Source organism: Lithobates pipiens, unplaced genomic scaffold, assembly GCF_037356315.1.
Source record: "Lithobates pipiens isolate NorthernLeopardFrog02 unplaced genomic scaffold, aLitPip1_a1.2 Scaffold_22, whole genome shotgun sequence".
In the NCBI taxonomy this organism is placed as follows: domain Eukaryota; kingdom Metazoa; phylum Chordata; class Amphibia; order Anura; family Ranidae; genus Lithobates; species Lithobates pipiens.
This window is the reverse complement of record NW_027507784.1, coordinates 61,727,642-61,746,736: the sequence shown is the minus strand read 5'-3', so window position 1 is coordinate 61,746,736 and position 19,095 is coordinate 61,727,642. Positions and strand designations below refer to the sequence as shown.

The 19,095-nt window shown below is 38.5% G+C and overlaps 1 protein-coding gene across 1 annotated transcript in view; it reads left to right on the top strand.

The window, feature by feature from the left end:
* Window positions 1-16,648, top strand: part of KCNJ3 (potassium inwardly rectifying channel subfamily J member 3) — a 422,894-nt gene extending 406,246 nt beyond the window's left edge. Inside the window, exon 3 of the mRNA XM_077447665.1 lies at window positions 9,109-16,648. Within this exon, the coding sequence (XP_077303791.1) occupies window positions 9,109-9,692 (584 nt within the window). The 3' untranslated portion in view covers window positions 9,693-16,648. The remainder of the gene's footprint in view (window positions 1-9,108) is intronic.
* Window positions 16,649-19,095: the final 2,447 nt, after the last annotated feature.

Sequence of the window (19,095 nt, the reverse complement as noted above, 5' to 3'; positions counted from 1 at the left end):
TCAGTAATTCAATTCCAAAGTAAAACTTGTGTGAATATATATATATATATATATATATATATATATATATATATATATATATATATATATATATATATATATATATATATATATATATGCGTTGCACATAGAGTGATATATTTCAAGCATTTCTTTATTTTAATGTTGCTGATTATGCCTTACAGCTAGTGAAAACCCAAACTTCTGTATCTCAGAAAACTAGAATATTACATAAGACCAATAAAAAAATATAGTTTTAATACAGAAATGTTTTCTTACTGAAAAGTGTGTCCATGTACAGTATAATATGCACTCAATACTTGGCCGGGCCTCCTTTTGCATGAATTACTGCAGCTATGTGGCTTGGCATGGAGGCGATGAGCCCGTGGCACTGCTGAGGTGTTAAGGAAGGCCAGATTGCTTTGATAGTGGTCTTCACCTCGTCTGCATTGTTGGGTTTGGTGTCTCTCATCTTCCTATTGACAATACCCCACAGATTCACTTTTTGAATTGAATTACTGAAATAAATTAACTTTTGATGATATTCTAATTTTATGAGATGCACCTGTGTGTATGTGTGTATATATATATATATATATATATATATATATAATCTTTTGTATTGAACTGTACTGTAATAGTATTGCCCCCCCCCCCCTGTACATTGTAAAGCGCTGCGTAAACTGTTGGCGCTATATAAATCGTGCATAAAAAGAATAATATATATATCTGCTACTTACACGTTGGCATTTGCTCGTGACCTTGATAAAAGGGGTACTTCCATAGCTTCAGGATGCTGTTGTTTCTTTGCCTCACAAGTAAACAAATACTGTACCCCATTGGGGTTGATTTACTAAAACTGAAGTGTGCAAAATCAGGTGCAGCTCTACATAGAAACCAATCAGCTTCCAGTTTTTTGTCAAAGCTTAATTGAACAAGCTAACATTATAGTCCCATTGGCTATCAAACACAACTGCACCGGATTTTGCACTCTCTGGTCTTAGTAGATCAACCACATTGCATTTTGCTAATTCTGTGTATCCATAAACGGATACAACTGAAATAAAGAGGTGAACCAAAAAAAAAAAACTATAATAGCAACACATATTTGAAATTAGCATACTTGGGGAAAAAATAAATAACAAATCATTTATTATGTTTTACTTAAAATTGCCTATAATTTGAAAAAGCAAAGTTCATTGTAAATGCATTTAGTTTTTGTACACTATATTCATTTTGAGACCATTACATCTGGACTTTAATAGTGCTGAATTGAGTTGAAATTATTGACTAGTAAAATACATTTATTTTGTGTCAATTATTTGTAATAGATGCTTGGTGGGATAGCATAGGAGGTCAATAGTTACATGTTTTTATGATGATGCCCAAATCAATACTTTGTATTTATATAGTACATGCTTTCAGCTAACCTCAGTACCATGAAAGTCTCCTTGTAATGGTCTGTAAATAAATATGGTATATATTTGGGATGTTAGTAATAGTGATCTAATTGAACCAATGTAATCTTTTTGTTGGTACTCTATAATTTTTGTATATTATTTACAGGACAAAATATATTTTTATTTACTCTTTAGCCTGATAATATGACATAAAGACTATGCATTATTAACACTTGCAGCTGGCTGATGGTGCACTTCTGTGGGTGGGATGGAGCGTCATCTCCAGCTCATATAGTGTTGGATGGAGTCTTCAGTTAGACAGAGACAGTCAAAAATGAGCAGGACATGTTTTAAAATGACTTCACACAAATAATTCATGGATATCTTTTTCCAGCCAGTAGATAACCCTTTAGGCACTTTTTCTTCCCAAGTTTAAATATCTATAAAAGCCATTCTCAGCCTTTTATTATAGAGGATCCCTTAATTTTACATTCTCAAGGAACCCCTGCTAATAATGATTATATAAAAGGGGAAGCTACCCTGGGCTCTGTCATTGTTGTGGGGCTCAAAGCAGCGGCCTTATACTTGCCAACTATCCCAGTTTAAATTCCCTTGTCCTTTGAAGTTTTAGTCCTGTGCTGTGTCCCAATAACTCAGTGTGAAGTGCTGGTACAAATGCTGCCCAGCTCTGCCTTATTGCTGTGTACAGATGACTCACCTGCAGATCCTGTCTTTACATGTAAATAACCAGCATTAATACATAAATAGCGGTGGCATTTATAAGTAAGCTGCAGCCGGCGGTATTGATATGTAAATAAAGACAGCAATCATATGTACATCATGCCCCCCTGCAGTGAGGAGATGATGTGCTGTAACCTCTCGCAACCAATAAGAGAGCAATAATACTGTACAACCAATTAACAAGCACAAATCATTTGCTGTAACCTCTAGCAACTAATCAGTGAGCCGTAATGTGTGCTGTAACCTCTAGCAACCAGCCAGTAAGCAGTAATTATATACTATAACCGCTGGCAACCAATCGTAATTGCTGCCTGTTCTGATACAATAAACTGATTTTAATGCCCCGTACACATGGTCGGACTTTCTGATGACCAAATCTGTTTTTTTTTCAGACGGATTTTGGCCCAAACTTGTCTAGCATACACACGGTCGCACAAAGTTGTCGTAAAATCCAATCGTTATGAACCCAGTGACGTAAAACACGTACGATGGGACTATAAAGAGGGCAGTAGCCAATAGCTTTCATCTCATTTATACTGAGCATGCGTGGCACTTTGTCCGTCGGAATTGTCTACAGAAGATCGGAATTTAAACGATCAGATTTTGTTGTCGTAAAATTTTAGATCCAGCTCTCAAAATTTGTGTGTCGGAAATTCCAACGGAAAAAGTCCAATGAAGCCCACACACGATCGGATTTTCCGACAACATGATCCAATCGCACATTTTCCGTCGGAAAGTCCGACCGCATGTACGGGGCATAAGTCTAGCTGATATTTCTTGTATGTCTCAGAGCAGATGGAGAGTGAAATTGCATGGGGGGGCCTAAGAAAATTTTTGCCCAGGGTCCAATCAATATTAAAAACGGTCCTGACTTAATGTACGTTATGATGTGATGGTCAGTGGGAAGAAGAATGTTTTTTAAATCTGTTGTTACTAGGAAGAATTAACCTTTTACAGATAGCTAAAAAGATAATTTGTGTTAGTGGGAGCTTATCCGAGAGGCAGAAATTGCTCATTGGTCAAGGAACCCCTAGAAATCTCTAGAGGAACCCTGCTTGAGATAGACTGATCTATACAGTTGTGTTAATAAGTTTACATACCCTGGCAGAATTTATGATTTCTTGGCCATTTTTCAGAGAATATGAATGATAACACAGAAACTTTTCTTTCACTCATGGTTAGTGTTTGGCTGAAGCCATTTATTATCGATCAACTGTGTTTACTCTTTTGAAATCATATCGACAACAGAAACTACCCAAATGACCCTGATCAAAAGTTTACATACCCCAGTTCTTAATATTGTGTATTGCCCTCTTTAACATAAATGAAAGCTTGAAGTCTTTTGTGGTATTTGTGGATGAGGCTCTTTATCTTCTCAGATGGTAAAGCTGCGCCTTTCTCTTGGCAAAAAGCCTCCAGTTCCTGTAAAATCTTGGGCTGTTGTACATGAACTACACGTCTGAGATCTCCCCAGAGTGGCTCAATGATATTGAGGTTAGTAGACTGAGATGGCCACTCCAGAACCTTGACTTTATTCTGCTATAGCCAATGACAGGTCGACTTTGCCATCATTGTCATGTTGGAATGTCCAAGTATGTCCCATGCGCAGCTTCCTGGCTGATAAATGCAAATATTCCTCCAGTATTTTCTGATAACATACCAAATTCATCTTGACATCAATTTTAACCAAATTTCCTGTGCCTTTGTAGCTCACACATCCCCAAAACATCAGCGATCCATCTCCGTGTTTCACAGTAGTGATGGTGTACCTTTCATCGTAGGCCTTGTTGACTCCCCTCCAAATGTAGCTTGCTTGGTCGTGGCCAAAGAGCTCAATTTTGGTCTCATCACTCCAAATGACTTTGTGCCAGAAGGTTTGAGGCCTGTCTCTGTCCTGTTTGGCGTATTGTAAGCATGATACTTTTGTGGCATCCTGATTTCTGCTGGCGACACGACCATGCAGCCCATCTTTCTTCAAGTGCCTCCTTATTGTGTATCTTGAAACAGCCACACTGCGTGTTTTCAGAGAGTCCTGTATTTCACCTGAAATTATTTGTGGGTTTTTCTTTGCATCCCAAACAAGTTTACTGGCAGTTGTGACTGAAAGTTTAGTTGATCTACCTGACCCTGGTTTGGTTTCAACAGAACCCCTCATTTTCCACTTCTTGATTAGAGTTTGAAGACTGCTGATTGGCATTCTCAATTCCTTGGATATATTTTTATATCCCTTTCCTGTTTCATACAGTTCAACTACCTTTTTGTGCAGATCCTTTGACAATTCTTTTGCCTTCCCCATGACTCAGAATCCAGAAACGTCAGTGGAGCAATGAATGAAAGGTGCAACGGACACACACACACACACACACACACACACACACACACACACACACACACACACACACACACACACACACACACACACACACACACACACACACACACACACACACACACACACACACACACACACACACACACACACACACACACACATTACAAACAAACAGATCACAGGTGAGGCTAGTTACCTTTTAATAGCCATTCAAATCCCTTAGGCCGCGTACACACGGGCGGACTGTTCGCCCAACTTTGTCCGCTGAACAGTGTTTGGGCGGACAGTCCGCTCGTGTGTGGGCTTTCAGCGGACAGTTTCAGCGGACAGTTGGACGGACAAGGTTTTTCGGAAATTCCGTAAAACTGTCCGCTGAAACCTTGTTTCAGCGAACAGTCCGCTCGTGTGTAGGCTTGTTCGTCAAACAAAGTTGCGCGCATGCTCAGAAAGGATTTTCACGCCGAAAGCTATAATGCAGTGTATAGGACGTCGTATTTTTCGTCCCGTCGTACGTGCCATTCACGTCATCGCGCACGGTTTCAGCAAACTGTTCGTCCGTCGTGTGTGGCCATGTCCGTCCATGCTAAGTTTGAGCGGACTGTTTGCCGAAACTGTTGGACGGACAAAGTTGGGCGAACAGTCCGCGCGTGTGTACGCGGCCAAAGTGTCAACTTGTGTGCATGTTATCAGGCCAAAATCACCAGGGTATGTAAACTTTTAATCAGGGTAATTTTTGTCATTATGATTTAAGAAGAGTAAACACAGTTGATAAATGGCTTCAGCCAAACACTAACCATGGGTGAAATAAAAAAAAATGATTTTATCATTCATATTCTCTGAAAAATGGCCAAGAAATCATAAATTCTGCCAGGGTATGTAAAGTTATGAGCACAACTGTAGTCTACCATAGTTTTACTTGAAAGCAACCTGTTACTATAGAAAAAAAAAAAAACAACTTAAAGAGGCCTGCTTGCAAAATAAATCACTAAATACTTATTTTCTTCTGCTTCCTGTGTTACAAGGATACCGCCCAATTCTAGAGAAATACTCCATTGATGGGAAACCAACACTTCCAGGTGTGTCAATCTCCTTGGTCCCAGTGTCTCCCACCAAATCTCTCACTTCATGACTGTATCCTGTAGTGATGCGGAGGTAGACAGGAGGAACCAAGGAATAATGCAAGGGGAAATCTCAAGGAAATCCCCACTCTTGGAAGTCTCCTAGAGGACTTCAGTGGAGGATTTCTCTTGAATTGAGGCGTTTTCTTGAATATAGGAGGGTTTAAAGCTATTCATGAGTAAATAGTATAAAATAAACATTTGCCCTGAAAATACCTATAAGTAAGCTAAACTGTGAACATTTTGACTGTAATTTCGCGTACACACGACCGGACTTTTCGAGGGACTAGGTCTGACGGTCTTTCCGACAGACTTTTGGCTGAGTTCCAACGGACTTTCCGAATGAACGGACTTGGCCACACCCAATCACACCAAAGTCCAATGGATTTGAACGTGATGACGTACGACTGGACTAGAATAAGGAAGTTCATAGCCAGTAGCCAGTAGCCAATAGCTGCCCTAGCGTCAGGTTTTGTCCATCGGACTAGCATACAACGAACGGATTTCTCGGTCCGGCGGAGTTCCGGTGGAAAAATGTAAAACATCTTCTAAGTCCGCCGGATTTTTGGCAAGCAAAGGTCCGATGGAGCCCACACAAGATTGAATTGTTCAACGGACTCGTTCCGTCAGACCTTTGCTGTCAAAAAGTCCGGTCGTGTGTACGTGGCATAACAGTACACATATAATGACAACTTTAAGACATCATTAAAAAACATTCTGTTATATATCTTGTATATTTAATGTATTAGTACTTGATATATATATTTCCTGTTTTTTACTTTGAGCTAACTTTATTTACAAGGTATATATACAAATTTGTATTGCAATTAAAAAGCATGGAAACTGCTTAACAGAAAAGATCATTATGTTCACAGATTGCAGCAAACTGTAATCTTGAAGCAAGGCACCATGGGATCAATAACAATGACTGAAATGTTTTAAAAACACAAGTCTTAGGAATTTTATACTGCAAAAGCATTGCCTGTCTCTAAACTGCAATCATTCTTCTGGAAATAACACAAAATCAATGCAATGGATGGAAAAAGACACTACAGTTCTTAAGGCTCAGTAATTCAACAATGATCCACTTGTCTTATCTTTTTAAACCCATAAAGAAAAAGTAGCAAAATAATATTTTAACATAACATTTAAAATCACAGAGTCCACATGGCTCTACCTATAACCTGGATTAAAAAATAAGCAAATATGCTTAAAGTTGTTCTAAAGGGCCTAGCTCCTTTAACTTTGGTTCATCAGAAAATGCAGCCTATAATTATGCTTGAGACATTTCCAGTTGGGGAGACCAGCCATCCAAACTGGCTATATCAGTTCTGGATGACTGGTTGTTAGCTTACATAATGTGCCCTGCATCATTTTATTTTCCAACATTTAAAAAACATACTGGTCAGGTAATTGGCTCTCTTCCAAACTAGCTTCAATATCTAAATGAGTGTAAAAAATATGATTGACCCAAACTTACCCCCAAAACCTCCCTTTCCCACCTGTGATGTCATCAACAAGCTTACAGAAGAGGCTGCTGAGAATACAGTTCCTATTGCTATGGACATGCTCCCAGAACTACGTCTCCCTACACACAGCGTGTGGGAAGGCTATTGGTATTCAAGGCAGTGGCATTGTTTTGTTGGGAAAGAAATCAATGTATGTATATGGAATGGGTCAGAGAGTTGTAGCAATTGGCAAAACTTCAGCACAGAAGAACTCAGGCAGGGTGGACAACACTGTTTGGTTTTTCTGTATGTCAGAGGCATAATTGTCAGTTAACAGCAGGAAGGTAAGGTTTCATGCGTCAGAGTGGGGGCGGGGTCACTGGGTGGCCCCGCCCTCCGTTATATAAGACCTGTCAGAAGAAGAGAAGCATCACACAGTGGGAGCCTCCCATTGCACGAAGTGGCCTGAGAACCAAGAAGAGATGCCGTGGAGGAAGATGCCGGATGAGAACACTGGAGCAAGAAGAAACGGATCGGAGGAAGTAGAAGATGAAGGAAGAAGATGAAGAAAACGAAGGATGAAGAAAAGAAGAAGGAAGAAGACCAGAAGAAAGAAGATGAAAGAAGACTTTAATAAAGGACTTGTCAAAGACCTTCTCCTGTCTTTTTTAACCCTTTGTCACTATTTTGATGAAATGGTAGGGGTACTTTTGTACCCCCTTACCATTTCACATGGGGACGCTGGACCTGGGGGTCCCCTTGTTAAAGGGGGCTTCCATATTCCGATAAGCCCCCCGCCCGCAGACCCCCACAACCACTGGCCAGGGTTGTGGGGATGAGGCCCTTGTCCTCATCAACATGGGGACGAGGGGCTACACCAAAGCACCCTCCCAATATTGAGGGCATGTGGCCTGTATGGTTCAGGAGGGGGGGCGCTCTCTCCTCCCCCTCTTTTCCTATGGCCTGCCAGGTTGCATGCTCGGATAAGGCTTTGGTGTGGATATCCATGCCAGACCTGAAGGGCCTGGTATGGATTTTGAGGGGGACCCCACAACATTTTTTTTTATTTCTTTGGCACGGGTTTCCCCTTAATATCCATACGAGACCTGAAGGGCCTGGTATGCTCTTGGAGGGGAACCCATGCCGGTTTTTGTTTTTTAATTAAAGTCGCCTGGCCTGGGGCGACTTAAAGTCGTGTTGTAAGTCACCGCCAGTCGCACTGTGATTCACACTCAAGTGGTGTCCAAGTTGTCTCCCAAAGTCACGCTGGAAGTCGCGTTGCCCCTGTGTGAATGCACTGGTAATGATACGGTGCTCGCTACTATGAATTGCGCCGGCATATTATGTGTTGCTCTTAAGCGCGCGCCTGTTCATACGCTCACTTAAAAATTTACCTGGCGCACAAATGGAGGTATGAAATGGTGCAGCGCATTCATGTTAGTAAATCAGCCCCATTGTCACTTGATTTATTGTTTTATTCACTCATTTGAGACATTGACACTGTGTCACTTGAATCGCTGGGTTTTCATATATCTACGATTTATTTATATATATATATATATATATATATATATATATATATATATATATATATATATATATATATATATATATATATATATATATATATATATATATATATATATATATATTTATATTTATTTATTTATTTATTTATTTATTTATTTTGATCGTCTATTGCATATCATTTATAATATATAGCACTTTGCACTTTGTAGTCAGTGGTGCATACATACACTGATTTTTTTGTGCCACTTTTTCCATTTTATTTAAAAGGAATATTGATTGCACATTTTGTTTATTTATAATGGCAGTTATAGTTGTCTATTCATGTATTGTTTTTTATTTTTTTAAGCACAGTGGTGATACACAGGGGTGAGGGCGATTGTGTGTATCATTGGTTTATAGTATATACTGTATATAAAATGTATTTCATTTGATTATGCAAAATGTTGAGCTTACTGTGTATTTAACTTTAAAGAGTTGGTATTGTGGTTGAATGCCTCATGACACTCCTACTAATGTTCAACTATTTTCTTTGCTTCTAGGAATGACTTGTCAAGCCCGGACATCGTACACCGAGGATGAAGTTCTTTGGGGTCATCGGTTTTTCCCTGTAATTTCTCTAGAAGAAGGATTCTTTAAAGTAGACTACTCACAGTTCCATGCAACTTTTGAAGTTCCCACTGCACCTTACAGTGTCAAAGAACAAGAAGAAATGCTTCTCATATCTTCACCAATAATAGCACCAGCAGTAGGTAACAGCAAAGAAAAAAATAATTCTGTAGATACTCTGGACAGCCTGGATGACATTAGCACAAAAATGCCTTCAAAACTCCAGAAAATGACTGGCAGGGAGGACCTACCAAGAAAATTACTCAGAATGAGTTCTACAACTTCAGAAAAAGCTTACAGTATGGGTGACTTGCCCATGAAACTCCAACGAATAAGTTCAGTACCGGGTAATTCGGAAGAAAAACTGGTAATGAAAACCACTAGGATGATCTCAGATCCTATGAGCCAGTCGGTAGCCGATTTACCTCCGAAACTTCAAAGATTGTCTGGTGGGGGCAGAATGGATGGGAACTTGCCACCTAAATTAAGAAAAATGAATTCAGACAGATTTACATAACAAACTTTTAGGTATTATTTAAAAAAAAAAGGGGTTTAAAAAACTCATCAAAATATACGTAAGGAACTGTACAAGCTCTTGCTGAGCTCCTGTTGCCTTTGTAGGAAATCTATATGGGGCACCATTTTTAAGTCTGACTGTAGACAGGACTGTACTGTATATATAGTGCTTTCATAAGAGACCTAATGTGTTTTTATGGTCTTTCTAGAACTAAAGTAATACTAACTGGCATGTAGTATCACATCGAGCATGCAATAATAGTGTGCATATTTTGCATATAGTTTTATGGCATGATTCTTACTTTATATTGTATAATCGAAAAAAAAAGGGGCATTATTCTCCCCCATATTTTTTAAACTAGTACTTCATTCATAAGAATGGGTAACTATAAGGGCAAAGTTTTAATCAAGATTTATTTATCATTTGAATAGAAATTGTAAATATACATACATGCAAGCTATTTCCAGGCATGTATTAATTATTAAGGCCAAATTAAATTTAATAATGTAACATAATTTTGCTTTAAAGTGGACCTATCACTTCTACGCAAAATTGAACCTGGTTGATTTTGGGACATATGTATAAACTAGCCTGTTCCACAAAGCACACTGCAGGCGACCACTATGTCCTGAATACCAAGTTATTGATCATTTTTTTTAACTCAAAATTGTTTTCTATAAGTCTGAATAAGCATATGCTGATAAAAAAATGAATATGAGAACAGCAGCATTGCCTTCTCTAACGTATTTTACGATATCATTGAGATTAAGTACAATAGTTGCCTGCAGGGAAATCAAAAACGTGACCACAAAGGTAAACCATTAAAATGTTATGATAACTTCAATATTTACTTTATATTTATATGTTGACAGGTGCACTTTATTAAATGAAATAAAAAGCTAAACTCCAGGCAAACAGATAAATATACACGTAAAATACATATATAGGAGCTATTCTGCTCTACACTCTCATCCTTTCAGCTTGTCCCTTGTACATTCATTTGCATATTTTACATCTGCCGGGAGTTCAGTTTTAATTTGCCAAATTGAAAAAGGGCTGTCAACTTAAATGGGATACATTTTGTTTATTTATTTTATTTTTTTATTTTTTAAATGTGTGTACACCAAGACAATTCTCATTCTTGACAAAAATTCTACATCACAGCTTCTGTAGAGTGTATAAAAAAAAAGCAAACATGAAGTTTTCAAATTAGAATTTCAGTTTTAATGATGTTTCCTGGTGTTTTCATTTCTCCTGGGCTAAAGGAAATCCTATTATGAGTTATATGTATGAGTTTTTTTTTTTATGTTGTCATAGGAAAGTTTTTTTTCCTTTAAATAAACTAGTTTAACATTATATTAAAATTTTCATTTCCCCAAATTTTCCTTTCTATTACAGTGAGCTAAAGGCATGGTATTTAGAAATACTCACACTATTTTTGAAAATAATCTTAACATAGAGACATAGTATATTCTTGATAAATAGAATATGTTCTAGGTTAATGTTTTTAAGCCATGCAACTGGATTTTATGAAAACAAAATACCAACTATTTCTTCAGCACAACAAGAATAATTACATTTGTTTTTGGTTATTCAAAGAGATTTTTTTATAAAATATCCTTTTCAGTTCCAATATTTATTTTTAATGTACGCTATTAAAGACTGATGTTAGGGAATATTATGGGAGCATACTGACCTAAGATATATATTATTGTATGTATTTGTATATGGCTACATTATGCCGTTTTATACTGGTCGGGTATATTAAATGATATTGTGTCACTGTGCTTGGACCCTACGAATCCTCTGAAAATAAGTTTTAATACTTATCTAAACAGCACTGCTGTTAGTGAGTTACTTTCCAGCTGTGCTACGTGCACTGTGTCAATTATGTCTGAGTAGTTAACTATTTTTATCCTCAATTAAAAATTAAAAGACTCTACAACACTGCAAAATGACAAGTAAGACGAAATTCATTAAAATAATGGAATGAGTGTTGGTCTTTAAAACACAATTGTAAAATAAAAATAGACTAATTAAAAAAAGACTACAATGTAACTGTCACCCCTACTGAACTAATTTATTTTTACATACACAGTTACTAGGAAACTAGATAGCAAAGCATCCTTCAAAGAGTTTTGTAATAGCTTCTATATTCCTTTAAAGATATCTGTCAGTGACTTGTATTGCTCAGAAATGTATACACCAAATTTAGTCATCCAGTAAGTACAGCTTTCAGTTTAGCCCTTTTTTAGCTGACTTGTTCCGCTACCATTTATAGGATTGCACAGCCACAATGGTTAGTGAGGCTCAAAGAGGCTCAAAGTTGGGCGTTCAGTGTTTGGCACTAGCATTCAGATCTCTTAAATTGGTATAAAGCCAACAAAATAACCATTTATTATGTTGCAGTTCACCAATCCTTAAATGTGGTGGATGTATGAGTTTTCCTTTTGAGTCGTTTTTCCTTTATTTTTACCTGGTGATCTGGCCAGTAACACATTTCCTGTCTTAGCCCTTGTACACACGGTCGGAGATTCCGACAACCAAATCCGTCGGAGTAATTCCGACGGATTAATTCCGGAAGAGGTCTGGAAGTGATGTTGCATACACACGGTCGGACAAAGTTGTCGGAAAATCCGATTGTACATAACGTGATGACGTTATTTCATTACGATGGGACTATTTCCAGGCTAGTAGCCAATAGCTTTGGTCTAGGAATTTGATCTGAGCATGCGTGGCAGCACTTTGTCCGTCGGAGTAGGCTACACATGATCGGAGTATGTCCGATCTGAGCATTTTGTCGGAAAATTTTACCGGCAAGTTGGAAAAGTTGGTCCGTCGGAAACAGTCCGATGGAGACCACACACAGTCAGAATATCCGACAAAACGGTCTGATAGGACACATTCCGTCGGAATCTCCAACCATGTGTACAAGGGCTTAGAGTGTCTCCACTCTGGAAGGAGGAGCAACGGAGATACCTTTGGACAGCACCATTGTCAATCATGGGTAGAGAAGTACCAATATAGTGCATTACCCAAGTGGTATCTTTAATAGTGTATAAAAAGAAGTATACTCAAACACATAAATGATAAAAGCATATCAAGGCCCATTGTAGACATAAAGCGACCAGGTCACTGAGACTGTTCCCAACAAATCAGAGGACTTTCCAGATGGCTGACACATTTTGAGGGGAGATCCCCTCTTCCTAAAAACTGATTGGCTCTGAGGACAAGGGCATCTTCCCTTGAAATGCGTCAGCCATCTGGAAGGTCCTCCGACTTGTTGGGAACAGTCAAGGTGACCCAGTCGCTTTGTGTCTACAATGGACCTTTTCCACTAGATGAGCAGCGGCCGCAGTTATACTGCAGCAGGTTGGCTTACCTGGGCAAATCGCTGTAGGTATACGTTGGCTGCTTTAAGACCTCTAGGGGGCATGACAGCAGAGCCAATGAGTGTGCCTGGCGGCCGCGATGTTCACTGGGCCCTCAAAATCACTCCTGAGAGACACCGAATGGAGATTTGTCAATGTAAACAGACAGATCTCTGTTCTGTCAGGGGTGAGGAGACACATCTGTTGTTTGTACTAAGTATGAGCAGCGGTATGTCTCCTCCTTCAGGCAGTCCCATCCCCTACAGTTAGAATCACTTCCTAGGATACACATTTAACTCCTTGGTCGCCCCCTAGTGTTAACCCCTTCCCAGCCAGTGACATTTATACATATGTAATCAGTGGCTATTTTTAACTCTGATCGCTGTATAATTGTCAGTGGTCCCATAAATGTGTTAAAGTGTTACTAAACCCAGGATCCTGCATGAGCCTGCAGGAGCCTGCATTCACTATATCTGGTCTCTCACAGTACACAGATAATGGTAATGCAATAATTTTTGTAAATTTAAACTGCTAAATACCTTTCCTCATCAGCAGTATATAGCAGTCTTATGACCTCTATCAGTGTCTGGTTAAAGCTTGTAGGAGGAGTTTTCATTCTCCTCTGACTGTCCTATGAGGCTGCAGGGCCCCTGACCCTCTGTCTGGACAGTGTTGATTGGCCCTGTGCAGATCACATGCACCCCCACCAAGAAAAAAAATCCCACTCTCTATCAATACACACCAATCTGAGCATGTGCAGAGTGCCCCCAAAGCTCTGTTCTATGGGAAGATGGATTGGGGACTGTGGAATAAGGGGAGGATCAAAGAAGACAGGATCAAACAGCCTTTTTACAGAATGCAGAGGATTAACCCCTTAGGTTCCACAGCAAGTATCACAAACATGCTTTACTGCATATACAGACTGATTTTACTGTTGTGGGTTGAGCAACACTTTAAGATGAACCTGACTAACAATTTAGAACAAAAGACAAAAATTCCCCTTGGGTTTAGACTTTAAAGGCACTTGAACTCATATAACAATAGTAGAGTAGAAAATTAGTTTATTTGTAGTACATAATTAAAAATAGTAACATAGAATATGCAAATGGCCATTGTTTATGATACACACTGCACAGAGTAATCTAATTGTCATTCACTAAGGTCGGCCATACACAGAGCAAATTTCTTTCCTGCAACCCCCACTGGAAGAAGTCAGTGAAGTCAGTGATTATTACTAGCGGCTATAGCAGGCGCTAATGATAATTGAAAGAAAATCCGGCAGGCTGGCTGTACCCAAGTTTAATGGCCGATCAACTTGGTACATTCAGCCTGCCCATTAACAGCTCAAATCTCTGCCAGTTCCTGCTGAACTAGCCAAAATTTGAACCGTGTATGGCCGGCCTTAGAGTTTACAACTATTTGAAGTGTAAATCATAATTGCATCTATTATATATGAGGGACTGAACTAAAAAACCTAGATCCTGCAGTCACTAAACCTTTGGTACAGAAAGCACCCCAATGCATTTGGCATATGTCTGTTTTTTTCCATATATATATATATATATATATATATATATATATATATATGTTTTTCTTTCTTTCATATAGCAGATAACTCAGTTTGTTTTACTTTTCCAATTGTAAAGAAGGAAAAATATTTTAATGCAAACATTGTTCAGGGAAAATCCAATTCTTAGTATTTGCTACCCTAGGCAAAGACCTACTGTGCCTATTGATCAATTCTGTATATATTTGAGAATACCATATAATATCAATGTTTTAGTTAATATACACCAAGGTGTCTCTGGGGCTTTGCTGTACCTCCTAAAGCAACCAGTTTTAATTAAAGTACTGTAAGATTAGCCATACTCATAAGCAGGTGTTCAACCACAGGGAAACATTAAGGAAGGTTTTTCCATAGACATGCATGATTGTTTAAATAAACATCTCCAAGATGACCAATTTTGGAGGATAGAAGAGGACCTTCCAAAAAAAATGTTTCTTTACATTTGGTACTCTGAGAAAAAAAATAAAGAAAAACAGCACCAGTGGTCATGTACTGCATAAAATTATACATTTAGCTGAAACAGTTGAGCATGTTTATAGAAAGATCATTTGTAAGCTTGTGATCCAACTGCTGCCTTTTTGTTCCCGTAGAATTGCTCCATCTGTAGTTGAGGCAGCGAGATTTCACTTCCACCTCAAGCGACTCAGCAGCATTCTGGACAACGACAGAGCGACATCTTTCTGCATTTAGTTACAGAGTGAGCAATTCCATTGGGACAGACAGGCAGCCTCTTTAGCGATCCTGCCGCTGGTGATTCGCATCTGACATCCGCCTATGAAAAATCCTTTAGTGGTTGCATAATTCTAACTGCCACCTCCTGGGTATGGCTCAAGTGTTTGTTTTTAATTTAACTAGTTACTTATCTGATTTTCAGCACAAAAAAAGGCAGTTATGATGATTTTATAGCAGTTTGATTGAGATCTAGGTAAATCTTAGTCAAAAAGATCTCGGGAACTCAGGAACAGAAAAAATATATTTATGAGAAATTATTTTATCCTTAATACATGGATATATTTTTTTATGTGAATCTTATTATTTTATCATACAGTATTTATTTTCACAGAAAGTGATCAACAGCACAGACATTAACTAGTTAACTGTTTTCTCTTTTTTTTTTTTTATGTCTATAATTTAAATTTATGATTTATTGTGTACGTCTCATATCATAATTCTAAAGTGACATTTTATTATTAATATAAATGACTATGACATTAGATAGAATGCAGGTAGACAGTGGTGATTAAAGCTGAACTCCAGTCAGTCCTAAAATCTCAGCATTTGGTGACCCCCTTCTTCTGCATAGATGCAGACCCCCTTCTTCTGCAAATGTTCTTTAGTTTTGGATAGGTTTTGTGTAAATGAAGGTAATCTTCCTCATTCCTCTGGCAGCTGGTTCTTTCCTCTGCTCTCCTCCTTTCCTAAAAGGTAGGCCTGTTGGTCCTCCATTGTACATGGGGACATTGGGGCCACAACCATCAAAGAGAAAGGGATTAATTGGCTCAGTTGTACAGTGGAAAGAAGCTTGCAGGTATCGGGAATAAGGTAAGTATTTCTTTGTTTTGAATTCCCCCCTCCAAAGAAGCATTTAATCCTTGCTGGGTTGTGGTGATGGGGGGGGGGGGGGGGGCGGCACACAAACTGGGGACATTTTACAGCTGATTGGAGTTCCTTGGTCGAGACATGAAAGAGTAGTCATGCTTCTTTGCACAAATTTTTAAAAACTAGCGTTATCAACAGAAAACATTAATACCCATTAAGAAATAGGTAAAAACCCATGTTCACATATCTGAAATGTTTTCAAATTAATTTCTATTAAGGTTATTTCATTAATGCAGGAGCCTTATAGCCTCAAAGAAAGCTATGAAACTCTGGAATGTTTTGCCACTGTTTAGAATCAAGCTTACTCCTAGAGATCTGTAATACATTTTGATGAAGTCAGCATTATGGATTGATTAGACATGAAAAAAGTATTTGTTTAAAAACTTCATAACTTGGAATAAATGACTTTGGATTGCAAAGCTTGGTATACTTCTTGCTCAAGTTTTATGATGCTACTGTAGAAATGTTTAAAAGTATTTGCAACTTCCTTATATAGAGTTGTAACTATCACTATGGGATATTTGCTGTAATGTTTTAATAATGTATAAAATATCCTCATAATTACAGTAGTAATTGACAGCTAACAGTGTTCTTCACAATCTGTAGATAATTTGTTTGATGTATGAGTTACATTAGACATAAAGGCCTCAGGTACATTAACCTGTCATCATTCAAAAAACGCTCTCAATTTCTCCTTTGTGAACTCTTTTGATAAAGTCTGTAGTGCAAGAAAATGTCCTTTATGTTTTTAAGCACTTCTACTGCTTTCTAATGTGGTTGAAAGACTGAAGTATGTACAAAACAAATCTTTGATGAATAAGGTGAACAGTCCATAAATGTGCATAACGTTTCCTGAATGGTGCAGAATGGAATAAATTGAACCTTTCAGGTTCCTTGCAAGAGAAAAGGCATTATACTCAACTCTCTTGTGACCCTTGTCTCCTAAATTATTTCCTTTTCAACTCTACAGCCTCTATCAATCTCTTCCAGGAGTGTTGGGTGCCTGTTCCACCTGGAGTCAGGGCAGCCATCAGGAGGGATGGCCCATACACTTGGAGGGGGCCCAGGCATCCTGAGAGGCTCAGGGAGCCTAGTAGGATAGGAATAATGCAGGAGGGTGTAGGGGTGCTTCATGGCTGTGCTGGCTTTCTATAGGTGCACTACTGAAGAGGAGTCGGCTGATGCTGCTCTGTGTCATTGAGCTCACATCACACTCATTGCTGCCACCTCTGGCTACTTCTTGCATGTGCTGGGACTAGGAAGACCACCTTTACAAAAATATTATATTTTTTTTAGTTTTTGGGGTTTTCTTAGATCTCCTAGGGGAGGATAGATTGGGGGGGGGGGGGTGTTAAAAAGGTAGTGCAATTAGCGGTAGTGTATGGTCCTGTTCAAAAGAGTCCACCTTGTGGTGGCATTTTTTGGACAAAATAGAATTCCTTATTGTTAAATCGTGAAGCACTGATGACTCGGGATACAATTTTAATTTTCATATATTAAGTTTGTAAGCATGCTAAAAAAAAAAATTGGGTGCACTGAAGGACTCGGTGGGATGGCCAGTGGGCAGATTTGGTGGGACTGCCGGTGGATCAGCCCTGGGGAATGTTGGTGGTCAGGTCTGGGGGGGCAGGCCTAAAGCTGTGTAAGGAGCCCCAAAAATTCTGATGGCTGCCCTGCCTGGAAGGCAAGGGAAGAAGAGACAGGCAAAGACTAAAGTGATTGAATGAAGAGAGGAACCTTCAGTTGCTTTCTTTAGAGGCTGACAGGGAAATTTTAAAGTAAGCCCTTTGTGAAAAAACTAGGGGGGGGGGCTGCCATTGGTGATGACACTCTGAAAATGCTACTTGCCTGCCTGATATGTTGACCATAGACTATATTCCTGGTTACAGACCCCCAAACACAAACAAGTGTGGAGGAGAGAAAACATTTTTTTTGCATGCTTGTTTTTGTATTGAAGCCAAAGGGCCAGCATGGCAATCGGGCAAGTTGCATTTTTTAGAAGGAGAGCTCAGCAATTGCAGCTTTCATGACATGCTTTTATTTAAGAGGAACTCAGGTGTTCAAAAAAGAGCTGTTATGAACTTTAAATATAACCTATTGATTTTACACCATTATCTGAAATGGAAAAATTGCATACTGTATATGAAAATCATCCAATCTCAATCAGATTTCCAAAAATAGTCTGTGTCTGGTCATTTTGCATTAGGACCACAAGAAGTATGGAAGCCATACTCTACTCATTCCCAAAGTTGCCTTGGCATCACATGACCATACAAAGGGCATTCACATGTGTGAATGCCCTCATTAGTGTAGAAAACAAATGATCCTGACGTCGTTTGGTTTGTCGAAAAATTGTACAATTCTGCCCAATATTCTTTTTATAACTTGCTAAGGTGGATTTGAACAGAGATAGCCTGGCGCCTCTTTTTTCCCTTTTAAACAGATGTTGAAGACTATAAACTTACATTTAGTAAGAGATAGGTAGAATATCTAATAAAATTAGATAATGTAATAAAGAAAGAAAAAAGACTAGTGCCAAAATTTGACAGTAGTCCAAGTCTGGTATAGGACATACATCCCAAATGTAGTTAAAAACAACTTATGGCTGCCGGTAATTTTTTATTTTTTTTGTATATTAGTTGAATCCATTTGCTTTATATAATATTTGATGACTAGTATAAACTCTTCATTTGACAAATCTGCAATCGATACAGGGTATTTCAATGGCACTGCTTTTTCTTTTGTTGACTACTCTTGTCTAACAATAATCTATTTGGGTTTATGCGAGCTAAGAAGAGGGAGGTGTGTGCTTCCCTTCACTTAATCAGTAGTGTGTCTGTACTCCTGAATAATAGGATATCAAATT